This window comes from Eublepharis macularius, chromosome 9, assembly GCF_028583425.1.
Source record: "Eublepharis macularius isolate TG4126 chromosome 9, MPM_Emac_v1.0, whole genome shotgun sequence".
In the NCBI taxonomy this organism is placed as follows: Eukaryota; Metazoa; Chordata; class Lepidosauria; order Squamata; family Eublepharidae; genus Eublepharis; species Eublepharis macularius.
In genome coordinates this window covers 84,023,434-84,037,012 of record NC_072798.1, presented here as the reverse complement: position 1 = coordinate 84,037,012, position 13,579 = coordinate 84,023,434, and the positions used below count along the sequence as shown (strand labels likewise).

Sequence of the window (13,579 nt, the reverse complement as noted above, 5' to 3'; positions counted from 1 at the left end):
AAGTGAAGAATAGAAGTGGCACATTCGAAACCCTTTGTTCTCATGGACACAGGGTCATCCTGTTTCAGTGCTGAAACTTGGGAGATTTGCTAGCCCTCTTTCACTGAAACGACTTTTAAGTAGGCATGCTGTGAGTTTTGTCATGAACGTAATTGCCAGGAGAAAGTATCTTGCTCAAATGCCTTTGATTTATAAAATTCCTCATCAACTCCTTTGCCTTGATATTCTTTGGCAAAGTTCATTATGAGCGCAGTACTGTGCTGAGCAGCTTTGCAGCAGAGGCTGCTTGGTCGCTGAAGCTGCTTTTGGTTGGTTTATCTCTCAGAGCTGTGGTCATTCCCAGGGCTCATTTCGAGGGGGAACACGCAGGAACACAGTTCTGGCCCCACCTGACTCTTGGCCATTTTGGGCCCGTTTCAGCCTGGATTGGGGCTGAAATGGCCCGAATCGGGCCTCTGACAGGTGGTGGATCACTCTTCCACTCAGCAGTGGCCCGATCCTGACCATTTTGGGCCCCTTTTCGGCCATTTTCAGCCTCTTTCTGCCATTTTGGGCCCAATTTCAGCCCTGAATGGCCAGGATTGGATCCAAAACAGCCAGGATAGGTGATGTCAGGGGGTGTGGCGTATGCAAATCAGTTATGCAAATGACACACTTCTGGTGCTGTCAAGGGGCGTGGCATATGCTAATGAGTTATGCTAATGAGTTCCTCCAGCTCTTTTTCTACTAAATGGCCCCTGGTCATTCCAGTCATTAAACTGGCTGACTTTTTTAAAGCATGTAATTACTTGCAGCTTGTCTCTTCTTTGCATCTGTACTCCTGAATGCATGCTTTAAATAACCCACATCGACTAGATTGCTGCATTGCCTGCTTCTGTTCCTGTGCACTCAGCGGCACTTTGAGAAGTGATCAAAAAAGCTTATGTTCACGGACAGCTACTACAAGTAAACATAGACGCTAAGTATTCAATCTCAACTCAAAAATGTGAAATGTTTTTCTCCCATTTATTATGTGCTCCAAAAGATCAGCTCCCGGCTTGTGAACGACAAGTAGGACATGAGCCAAATTGGCATGTTAGTGTAACTACTTTTTAAGTAAATAGTTTCATGTCTACAATTGATTCAATAAATTTTTTTGTGAGATTTGTATATAATGTGATATTAATAAGCCACTTAAAATTGACAGGAGGAAAAATGGTAGAAGTTCCTCCATACCTGTCTCATCTCTGCTTTGACAGACAAAGCAAATAACTTGCACATCCAGATTCTTGATTTTGTATCATTTCTAGACTTTTAAGGCTTAAGTCACTGTGACCAGGATAACTCAGGTGAGCCTGATCTCAGAAACTGAGCAGGGTTGGCCTTGGTTAGTAATTGGATGGGAGACCTCCAACAAAAACCAGGGTTGCAGAGACAGGCAATGGCAAACCACCTCTGTCAGCCTCTTGCCATGAAAACCCCACTAGGAGGTCATCATAATTCAGCTATGACTTGAGGGTACTCTCCACCACCAAGGCTGAAGTCAGCATTTTAAAATAGATGCTAATTGAGCTGTGAAGCCCTTAATATGAACAGTGACAGGCTTGATAAACATTAACATCCATTTGATTGAAAACTTTGTCCTGCATTTCCTTTGCTGTGTGCCCATCTAGCTGTTTATAAATTATTCTATGAAGTGATACCTAATTTCAACTCTATCCTCAAGCCTTGGCTATTAGGCAATCCATTGCTGACTCAGTTTCCAGGACCACATTTCTTCAATTTTGCAACCCATAATGAAGTTAGCAGCATTTGAAAGGAGCACATCTCTAACTTGAAGCAAATGTGGCTGATTTAGTTTAAACCAGTCCCATGTAATAATTCACCAGAGCCCTAGAAGTTAAATTTTTAGCATTTCGCGAGTTTTTTTCACATAGATTTGCCTGCGAGTAGAGGCCTGGCATGGTCCCCCCGCAAACTGGAAAGTGTTCTCCTGTAATATTCTAGGGCACACTATTGGACCTGAGTGAATTAAGAATACTCCCTAAAACCCAGGGCTTTTTTTTCAGGGGGAACATGGTGGAACAGAGTTCCAGCACTTCTTGAAAATACTCAGCAATAGTGCTTGAAAATAATATTATTTCAAAGAAACCCAAGTGTTTCTTCGTCATTTCCCTCTTGAAAGTTCTGCTACCTCTTTTCCCAGAACCCTCCCCGACGCTAAAACCTATCCTAGTAATTGGTTATGTCCCGAAGGAGATCAGTAAAAGTGGGCAAGCTGCTTTTCTGGAAGGAGTCTCTGTAATTACTAGTCTTCTCTGGGAGGAAGGTGCCTCAGAGTTTACAAAAACACCTGCTTTAGCAGAAGAATGCATGCATGCTAAATGTGCTACTGTGCCATCATAGTAGGAGATGTAGGAGAGCAATGCAAGCACGCTGGAACAGACGCAGCCTGAGACAATTCTAAAAGGTGAAAAATGGTCTCTTGTGGCACAATTTTATTTCTGGAATGCAGGTATACCATCCTAATTCCCTTATAATCCTTGTTCTCTGAGGGCCAATGCACTGAGATTTTTTTATTCTAGCTTCATACAGTAATGTAAATTAATTCAAAACCCACATAACATCATTTTCTAATGAAATGTTTGAAAACTGCATGTGAGTTGCTCATAAATCCTTCTTTATTTTTATTTATTTATTGGCATCATTTATAGTCCGCCTTTCTCACTGAAACTCAAGGTGGATTACAGACTGTGAGTCAGTGTGATTGGTATCAAAGACATTTCAATATACGTGCAATTTTGCAAGATTTAAAGGGGAAAAAAGAGAGAAAGAGAAGAAAGATTTCAAGATAAATGTTGGGACAGAGCATAAGCAAATAACATGATCGATGTATTAGGCAACATAGGAAGTACTCAGTAGGATCATTCATACTTATAGCAATAGTAGTGAAGTCTATGGTCCCTCATTGTTTATAGTAATAGTAGTGAAGACTGTGGTCTCGCCTTATGCCTTTACTGATGGATCGCTTGAGACCACTTCCTTATAGTACAGCCCTCCCATCTGAGCAAAAATCTCTCTTGACGAATTCAGTGTTGCATTATTTATGGAAAGCCCAGAGAGTAAAATCTTTCCTAACTTCCTCAGGTAGACCATTCTATAAAGTGGGGTCCACCACCAAGAATGTCCGTGTATGGGCAGCTGTTGATTTTGTGGCACCTGCAGTGGCACCTGCAGAATGCTCTGTTCATATGAGAAACATTGCTGTGGTGGAATATAGGGAAAGAAGCAGTCCCATAGATATGATGGACCAAGGCCATGAAGAGCTTTGCAGGTGATAGCCAATGCCTTGAATTGTGCTCAGTAACTGATAGGAAGCCAATTGCGTAACTGTAGAATGGGAGTAATAATCATGGTTCTCCTAGCTCCTGATATTAGCTGAGCTGCAGTATTCTGCACCAACTGGAGTCTCTGAGTTAACTTAGAGGGGAGGACAATGCACAGCGCATTGCAGTAGCCAAGTCTAGCTGTTACCATGGCATGGATCCAGGTGGCCAGATCGTCCATGTCGAGGTAGGGGGGCATTTTCTAGGCTATGCTAAGTTTGTGGAAAGCATTTTTTAAAAAGGGTGTCTTGCTTCAAAACTAGCTTGGAGTTGACCATTCTTTTTGCAGATCTCAGTTTGGTCAGGGGTAAAGAGGTATATAGAAACTAATGGCACTCATCAAGCCTGTGGCATGAATGATTTATTTGGCACGATCATTTTAACAGTTTCCATAAAGTCAATATGAGCGAAAAACGGGTTTCTTATCAAGGTAAACTGCATTTGCCCTGTCAGCACAACATGATTGACGACAAACTGGTCGCCAGGATTAGGATATTATAAATGGGAAAAAATGAAAGGCTCATTAATTTTTTTAACCACAGGTAGAAGAGATGCAGTGGGGTAGCAGAGAGCGAACGCATCCAACATCGGTCTGTAGCTTGCCGTGCAAGCCTGGGGAAAGAAAGAAAACGGTAAAGGGAGTGCCGTGCTGCTGGCATTGTGAACGCTGTGAAGGCTACCATTACCAAGTGGACGAATTCACCTGCGAAGTGTGCCCTTTTAATAAGAGACCCAACCTCAACCGCACAGATTGCCAGCCTATCCCCATCATCAAGCTGGAGTGGCATTCCCCATGGGCTGTTGTGCCAGTCTTCATTGCAATATTTGGAATCATTGCAACCTCCTTTGTCATCGTGACATTTGTTCGCCACAATGATACACCAATTGTCAGGGCCTCGGGACGTGAACTGAGCTATGTTCTCTTGACTGGGATTTTTCTCTGCTATTCCATCACTTTTTTAATGATCGCAAGTCCGGACACCGCTGTTTGCTCCTTACGACGGATCTTTTTAGGGCTTGGCATGTGCTTCAGTTATGCAGCCTTGCTCACCAAAACAAACCGAATCCACCGAATATTTGAGCAAGGCAAAAAATCAGTGACTGCTCCAAAATTCATCAGTCCAGCTTCCCAACTGGTGATTACTTTCAGCCTCATATCCATACAGCTTTTAGGAGTCTTCATCTGGTTTGCCGTGGATCCTCCACATATCATTGTGGACTATGGAGAGCAAAGGACTCTTGATCCTGAAAATGCCCGGGGGGTTCTGAAATGTGACATCTCTGATCTCTCTCTCATTTGTTCTCTTGGATACAGTATTCTCTTAATGGTAACATGCACTGTTTACGCTATTAAAACAAGAGGCGTTCCAGAGACCTTCAATGAAGCAAAACCAATTGGATTTACCATGTATACGACCTGTATCATTTGGTTAGCTTTTATTCCAATCTTTTTTGGAACAGCACAATCAGCAGAGAAGGTGAGTGACAGAAACTATCCTTATTTTTCAATTACAATATCCATGTGAACTCATTCTAAATATCGATGTGAATTCATTCTAAATACTGAATTATAAAGTTTCTTGAGGAGAACAAACTATTACTCAGTCATGATTGGAAAGCTCCTTGGAAACATAATGTTTTTCTAAAAACGTTTGCTTTAAGAATGTGTTAAATTGAATACAGAGCACAACTCTTTAGTGTTTTGGTAATCTGTAATATATTGATGTTATAAATGCCATCAAATTAAGATCTATCTTTCCTGTGGTCTTGTGGCTTATGAGCTTTTAATGATTTTTCAAATTTACAAAAATAATTCATTAGAATTATGAAGGCATTATATTTGCAAAGGGGAACAAGAAATTGATTTTTAACAAAATATTGTCTGATACATGGAGTATTTATATAAATATTCAACGGGTTAATATAGTTGTTAGTATCTCTGGCCTGGTGTGCTAAGAAACCAATTCTGTTTGGAGATGGTGGAAACTGTTGAGTAGTCAGTATTATTCATGTTTTCTCTGTATGCATAGTGTTATAAACAATATATGTTATAGATTCACTTGTTCATTTTATTATTGATTGATTACATCCTGCTTTTTGTGGTTTGGAATGGCAGTTTCTGGGTGGTATACTGCCTCTCCTTTTCTTCTAAGGGCTAGACATCTATAATGTCTTGTGAACCAAGAAGGCAGAAGCCATGTGCTGCTCTAAAATGTTATTCTACCAATTACATTGGTATTGAATTGATTAAAGTAGTTTAAGTATCTCTATTGTTATCCACAAAATCAGGGTTACATGTGTAAGAAAGTTTAAATCCAAGTCACAGACCTGAGTTTCAGAATCTGAACCTATGTATACAAAGATCCAGGAGGATACAGGCCATTTTCACACTGCTTACTGGCCTCGGAACATCATGCCAAGCTCCTGGAACAACAGTGTCTTCCTGGCGCGATTTCGCGCGAGAACTGCAGGAAGCGAGAAATCGTGCCAGGAAGACACTGTCGTTCCGGGAGCTTGGCACAACGTTCTGTGGCCGGTAAGCAGTGTGAAAATAGCTACAGAATTCTTCGAGAAAAGAATGGATTAGCACATGTTGACATGTTGAGAAAGTTGACTTTATTGTCTAAAACTTGGATGAAGTAAAGGCAAGTGGTATTGGCCATTTAAATGGAAATCAACAGTAAAAAATACTTGGGTAAAATTAAACCAAAAATTTCCTAGTATAAACAGTAATCACAGCCAAAGTTAATTTAAGGAGGGGGCACCTGAGGAAAGAAGCAGATGTATAAATACATCCCAGAAACGGGGAGCAGAAAAGGAAGGAGGATCAGCTTGAAGAAGAAGAGAGAGAGAGAGAGAGAGAGAGAGAGAGTCCTTTGTTGGGAAGAGTAGCTGTGGAGACTGGACTGAAAATGGCTCAGAATAGCTGGAGGAGCTGGAGATGGTGGGGATCTCAGGAGCAGCATCACAGCAGTGGTGGTGGACTGAGTACGGGGTGGGGGTTAGGCAAATAAAGTGATTTACTGATTGGCAAAAAAGCTGATTAAGGGAGAAAAAAAGAAGCATTGGGGGAAGCAAGATCAATAGGACTTAAATATTCTGCCTAGCAGGGCAATCATAGAATTGGTGGAGTCAAGTCTGGTGGAACATCCTAACCTGAAATGCTAGCTTGAATTTTTGGATATTTATCCCCAGTGTTTAGGTGGCCTTGCTATAGCAGTAGGAGCTCAAATATTACCCCACTAGGGATTGTTCTAAAGGCTTATGCTGATTTTGACAGGAGATGGTCCTATATTTCTGACTGACTCAGAGTCTCTCTACACAAGACATCTGATCCGTGAAGAACATGTGTCAGGAGATGCAATGTTAGATGGGAAAGGTAGTTTAAAAAGACAGAGCCATTGGCAGGGCAAAGACTTTGATATACGCTGGAGCTGTGTGAAGTGGCTGTGAAATGCCAGAAGGGAAACTTTAGCCCATGGTGATCTCTCCAGGTCCGGCTCTGGAAGGCAGCTCCAGCCCATTTCCATTCCTCACTGCTCTCTGGTTGCGATCCCATGCAGTTTTAGACTGGAGAGGAGAAATTGACAGAGCCTTCAAGGAGGCAAAAATGAAATTCACAAACTCTCTGAGCCGAGGAGCTATCTCAACTGGCTCTGTCTTTTAAAACTTCACTTCCTGGCTAACATTGCATCTCCCTATACCTGAAGAACACATGCCGAGGCATCTCAGGTAGAAGGTGGCTAGCTTGTGCTATTGTTTTGGAAATCTGTTTAAGTCTTCTGTAATGGTTGTTATACTGGGTGAAGGATCTACCCCCCTATTCTTGTCTATGGTGGAAAGTCACACCACCTCCACTGGTGGTGAGTACCCCCTAACCACCACCCACTAATGGCAGCAGTCCTGGCAGCATGCCACGTACCTTTGAAGGCCATCATGTGCTGTTCTGGACCACTCAGCAGCATGGCAATAAATAAAGGCTTTGTTGGTTCAGGGTTCTGCCCACAGGAGGATCAAAAGTTGGGAAGGAGGGCAGAGATGACAGGAAGAAAGACTCTTAGCTTGGAGGATGCTGCCCAACACATTTGTCAGATCCGGTCAACCCCCAGGATCTCACGGCAGGGGATGCAGGGCTCCTGGGCCTGTGTACCCCACTCACGGCCTAATAAAATGGCCTACTCTTGAGCCAGAGCTCTCTGCAGCTTATGGAGAGGCTCGGGGTGAAGCCATGAACTCCCATTTGCCTCCTCAACAGAATGAGGCCAAGAGTAGAGGCCTTCCCTGAGGAAGGGACACTGGAGGGAATGCAGAAGGCAGATCCCATGGAGGCAGACCCTGAGAGTTGCTTATGTTTAGAAGCGTTGACCATTCTTAGGAGGCCAGATCGGGAGGTGATCTCGTGGGTTTGTAAAATGACACACACACACCTCTCCAGCTGAATTCCATAGTTTCTCATGGAATACTTGATTGCCTCTCCTTGGGGAGGTATTTTGTTCCATTTTATTTCCGGGCTGCATTAAGCATGGAGTCTCCTTTATGCTGTCCTGGCTTTGCCACCCCAGTAGGAATGAAAAGACAGACACCAATATTTGGAACTAAGGGCCACTTTTATTAATATAACAATTTTAAAAGCCTCAACTGTTAACTGCGGCAAGGGCCTACTAGCGGTACAGGTCAAGCCATGTGGTCACACTTTGGACCTCCGCCTTGACCTGTCTGGGCAAGCCCCGAAGCCCCAGGCTTAAGCCATCCACCAGATGGCAGCTACCTGGACAGCCAGGCAAAATTGGTTCCCCCAGCCAAGCTCCGACATGTCAGCCGTACCGCAGTGAGGTAGGACTTGCACACAGGGTTCCCCAAGGCAGTCTGCCTATGCAGCATGGCAGCCGTCACAAGCAGTACCATCCGCTTCTGGCAGACCCCTCTTCCCCATAATGGAGAAGCGCCAAGGGTGCTCACCAGCCCGCTCCCTATTCCCCAATTCTATCCTGCCAAGGGATTTAACTAATCGGCTCCCCATTGCCAATCACCTCAACCACAGTACCAGTGCAAGGTAGGGGGAAAAAACCCCGTACCCTAGCCAATTGGGTAACAGGAGGAAAAAATTCCTACCTGGCTCTGAAAACAGCAACTGGCTAATCCTACACCGATACTGGGAGAGGAGGGTGGGCCGAGCACTTTCCTGGCGACTGACGCCAGAGAGGGAGCGGAGCAGCCTAATCAATGGCTAGCTCTGCCCCCTTCAGTCCCCGTATGCCCGGGGAAAAGCGCGCCCTCTCTTCCTCCTGCCGAGGCAGCAAATTACGACCCCCTGCCACACAGCTCGGCTGGCAGCAGGAAGGGTCGCTTTTGTAGCTCAAGGCTCATTGGGATGATAGATTCCCCCTATGTCCTTGGAATCATACAACCCTAGGGTTTGGGGCTAACACTATCAAACATGATGTGGTCTTTGAAACATCTTTTATACCTAGATTTTTTTTCTTTTCTTTTCTTTTTTGCTATCCAGCAGCTCGACCTTGGAGATATAGTACTTCCATACTCAAAATTTAGCAGTCATGGCTGACAATCACTGATATGTCTATCTTGGCTAGCATTACTTTCTTTTTTTTTTTAAGTCTGAGCTAGGAGCTAGCACTAGTTTTTTATGGTAGTGAGTTCCAGAATTTAATTATACATTGTGTGAAGAAGTATCTCATTTTGTATATCCTGTACCTGAAGCAGTTATTTTCATTGGATGACCCCAAGTTCCAACATTCTGAGTCAGAGAGAATAATTTCTCTTTTGTGTCTATCTGACTCAGATTGACATGCCTTTTGTTTGGCAAATTCAACGACATGCTGTAGGTTTTTTCAGATTCTTTCATTTTAACAGAGAACAACCAGCAATGATTGTCTTATTTTATAGTACTGCTTAGGTAGATCTTTGTAAGTTTTATTTTCGGAAATACAAACTCAGCGCTACTGCTTAATTCTGAGGTGATGAGATATGGTAGAAATATACACTCACACACACACCAGCACGGGATAATGGTGTTACCAGAATTGGTCTCCTTGTGAGTAAGTGAATTTGTGGGGGAATTAGCAAGCAAGGAAGACAGCTATGCGAGAGGCCAGGAACTATGGGATCTTGTGCGCCCATATCTATGAGGATCCATTCCTCTAGAGAATCCTTTCAATAAGCAGGCAGATATTCAATCAAAAAGGGTTTTTCATTTAAAACATTACAGATCAGTTGCACACAAAACACACAGCACACACACACAGAGCTAACTAGAAAAAAACAGGGAGGAAAGTTGGAGAGAGTTGCAGAGTTGGTTTTATAGTTACCACGTCCAGAAGATTGAGCGTGTCCAAGGGAGAGCAGCTTCAGTGACCAGTACTTCATGGCAAGAGGGAGAAGGGCTCAGACATGCCATCTGAGGGCGTGTGGCGGGTCCAGAACACACACACACTGATCACATGGCAGGACAGATGTATATACTGTGTAACATGCCCTGAGGCAGGACTGAGAGTCTCTGCCCTAAAACAATGCCTTAATGGTTCTTCCCAGGGTGGGACAAAGGACTGGGAAACTGTCTCCAGGGTGAGACAATAAGGCTAGTGAACTGTCTCCAAGGTGGAACAATGAACTAGGAAGGTTTGGTCTTCCTGAGAGGAACTATAGGTGTAAAATGATTATTTGATGATGCATGATGACTAGATGGGTGAGGCTATAATAGGCGAGTGGGTAAAGGATAGAATTGGAAAGGTGTGTGAAAGGATGCATTCAAGTGCTTCTCAAGACCTCCATTGTTCTAAGGTTATGCACAAACTCCGGGGTGTGGGGCTAAGTTAGTCTTACTTCTCTTCTCACATTCCAGTACTTTTCCATATCCTGCCTAGCCAGACAGCTTGTCTGCATTTTAAACACATGAGCAGATGGGCTTATGATATTGCCATATTCATAAGCCTTAATATCGTGAGGGCAAGTATGACCACTTACAATGGTACAATACCACAGGCAACAGATTGGATCCAAGTTTCTGTGATTGGAAGGAGTTCATGGAAGTGGATCGCCCCCATCTTCTCCTTCAGTCCCCTATGAAGTGGATGCTAACGATCAGGGTGATCTTACCCAAAGTCCCTCTGGCTTCTGTTCCCTACATATTCCTCAAGGCATTTTGTTCAGGGGATTCTCTAGTCCTCAGCATTATTTTTTCAAAGGGCACAGAGGATTTATGGAGGTAGAGAAGGCTTGAAAGATCCACTGTGGTGAACACCTTCCATTTTAATCTAAACATACAAATATAATCTTTGTTGTAAAGGTCTGAAGCAAGATTCATCAATGAAAATGAAGAAAAATATCCCAAATTTTCAGTACTTTCACAAGCAATAAAAAAATATCTTGAGAACTCTGAGCTTCAGAGCCAGTTTGCATGCTTCGTTTCCAAGCTGTCATGTGTGGTTGACTCATGCAAATGCTCATATGAACTATGTGACTTTGAGGAGGAGACTTCCTGAACCTTTGGGAACAGTGTTGGGAAGACACTCTATTTTGAAAGCACACCTAAGCTCGTGGAAATGGATCTGTTGATAGGAGTTTACAGGAATACCAAAGGTTTTGCTGTACTTGTGCTTTCTAACATAAGAGAATGCAGAAACATTAAAATTTCTACATGTTCAATTACCGAATGGTTCTATTCACAAGCTGTTGGCAAGTTTGTTAGGGGAACTCTTCTGCTGGCTTGATTTATGTGTGAGCAAACCATTCATATTCTTGCCCACCGACATATTTCTCCTTCATCATCTTCTAATGTAAACAAAAACATGATAGTAAAATTATGCTATGCCATCACTCACCAGTTCAGCTTCTGCCGATTTCTTTTCAGAAGAAATTAAATTTAACAAAATAATGATACCAGCGATGCCTTACGTACTTGAGAGTGTGGGCTATTATCTGACCCTCTCTTAAGGCCCCTGCTTTTCCATGTTTTCACCTAAGAGGATTAAATGTATTATATTTTATTTATTTATTTATTTATTCAATTTATATACCGCCCATCCCAGGGGCTCTGGGCGGTGAACAGTTAAAATTGATAAAAACAAAAACTAAAATCAATATACAAATAATAAAACAAATTAACAAGGTGCAGTGGTGGGGAGAACCTTCCCCACCCCAAAGGTGGGAGGCCGACATGGCACCGCCCCCTTCAATCACCAAACGCCTAGCGGAACAGCTCTGTCTTACAGGCCCGGCGGAACGATAATATGTCCCGCTGGGCCCGGGACATATTTATATGCAGATAAATGTTCTAACCTGGGTGGCCCAGGGTAGCCTGCAATAGATCTCATAAGCTAATCAGGGTCAGTCCAGGTCAGTGTTTGGATGGGTCACTAGACAAAGGCAGGCAATAGCAAACCACCTTTGTTCTCTGTTGCCTTGCAAACCCTACAGGGTTGCCATAGTTTGGCTGTGACTTGAGAGCCCTTTGCACACATGCAGACTTGCCAGGGTCCAGTTTTAACCATTTGCCCAATGCTTTCCAGGAGAAGGAATCACATATATAGAAAAGTAATACACATTTGGTCTGGGACATACTAGAAATGAAATATTACATAAGTACTGGTCTGGACTAGAGATGGACAAGAACTGAAATATGAACTAAAGTTCGTCACAAACCAGGCAATTTTTTGTTTTGCAAACCGGCGGTTTGTCGGAGGGCATTTCTGATGAACCATGATGAACCTTAATGATTTTTAGGCTGATTTGATTGGCTTGTTTTTTGATCCGTCACTGAAGACAGCCTGGTGCAGATCAATCAGTTTCCTAGGCAAGGGGGGGGTCAACTTTCTGCAGACCTTCTGCTGCCCCAGAAATGATCTATTCATGATCCACACGAATTGGTTTGCGAACCGGGCAATTTCATGCCAGTTCATGGTTTGCGGTTTATGAAACACAATGAGCCACAAACCGCAATGAACCACCCAGTTCGTGCTCATCTCTAGTCTGGATACAACTTAAGGATGAATGCAAGCCAAGCAAAGTCACACACTACAGCCTTACTGATGAGGGAAAGAGCTAAACTTGTGTCTATCACATCTGTTGAAAGTCAGGGACTTAAATCATTTAAATTTGGTTTGATAGTGAGTTGGAATTCATTTTAAAGAAGGGTTTCTTGGTGCAGCACTCAAAGAAATGGAAGGGAAGGAGTTAACAATTGCCTGGAACGAGAGCTTGATTGACAGGCTGCTCCCTCCTCTCTCTGATTGGCCAGTCAGAACCAGCCCTCAGGATGACAGTTAGTGCTGACAGTGTTTTTTTTAGTTCAGTTAAGTGTCTGAGAAAGTCTGACAAGGAGGGTCAGACAGGTTCCCCACTGAAGCGAGGAAAAGGAAAACTTTCCTCAACTGTAACAACCTTGTCGTATGGGAAACTTTTAGTTAAAGATTCCAAGTATAAAAGCCAGCGTAAGTTGAAACCTAGATAGAACTGGGTGGAAGTGTTTTGGCAGAGTGAGTGGGTAATAAGTGGAGACTCCCATTCAAGCCAAGTGAATAGAATTAGGTCTTTTTAGAAGAAGAAGAATTCCTGCCCAGTGTCTAGAAGGGGGTTTGGCTCTAAGGACAACCCTGGGTCTGTTGTAAAGGGAAAACAGTGTTGAGCTAACATCAGGACACCTGAGTTAAAAAGGGAAAACTGTGAAGAAACATTGTTGCTTTAACCAAAGTATTAAACAAAACACCTCTAACTCTTAAGGATTGTAAACATTTAAACTAAGCTGCCAGAAAACTATTTTGCCTATTACTTTTAAAATATTCTATTCTACCAACAAATTTTACCTCAGCAATTTCATCCCGTGACTGCCCATATTCCATCTCTGTCTGTTCAGTAAAGGTGCTGTTTCTTTTGAGAGTTTCTCAGCCTCTAGTGCCATTTCATACAAAGAGAGCTCCTGCTTTTCTGCTATCAGGTTTCTGGACTGGGCTAAAAACCAAAAATATAAGAGCCAGTTTGGTGTAGTGGTTAAGAGCGTGGGACTCTAATCTGGAGAGCCGGGTTTGATTCCCTACTTGAAGCCAGCTGGGTGACCTTGGGCTAGTTACAGTTCTCTGGAGCTCTCTCAGCCCCACCCACCTCACAGGGTGTTTTGCTGTGGGGAAAATAATGGCAGCAAGGAAAATGCAAAGCAATTATGAAAAATATAATATATTATATAGTAGTGCTCATATAAATTT

The 13,579-nt window shown here is 43.0% G+C and overlaps 1 protein-coding gene across 1 annotated transcript in view; it reads left to right on the top strand.

Moving 5' to 3' along the window:
* Positions 1-13,579, top strand: part of GRM8 (glutamate metabotropic receptor 8) — a 717,928-nt gene that overhangs the window by 623,498 nt on the left and 80,851 nt on the right. Inside the window, exon 8 of the mRNA XM_054989107.1 lies at positions 3,908-4,843. Within this exon, the coding sequence (XP_054845082.1) occupies positions 3,908-4,843 (936 nt within the window). The remainder of the gene's footprint in view (positions 1-3,907; positions 4,844-13,579) is intronic.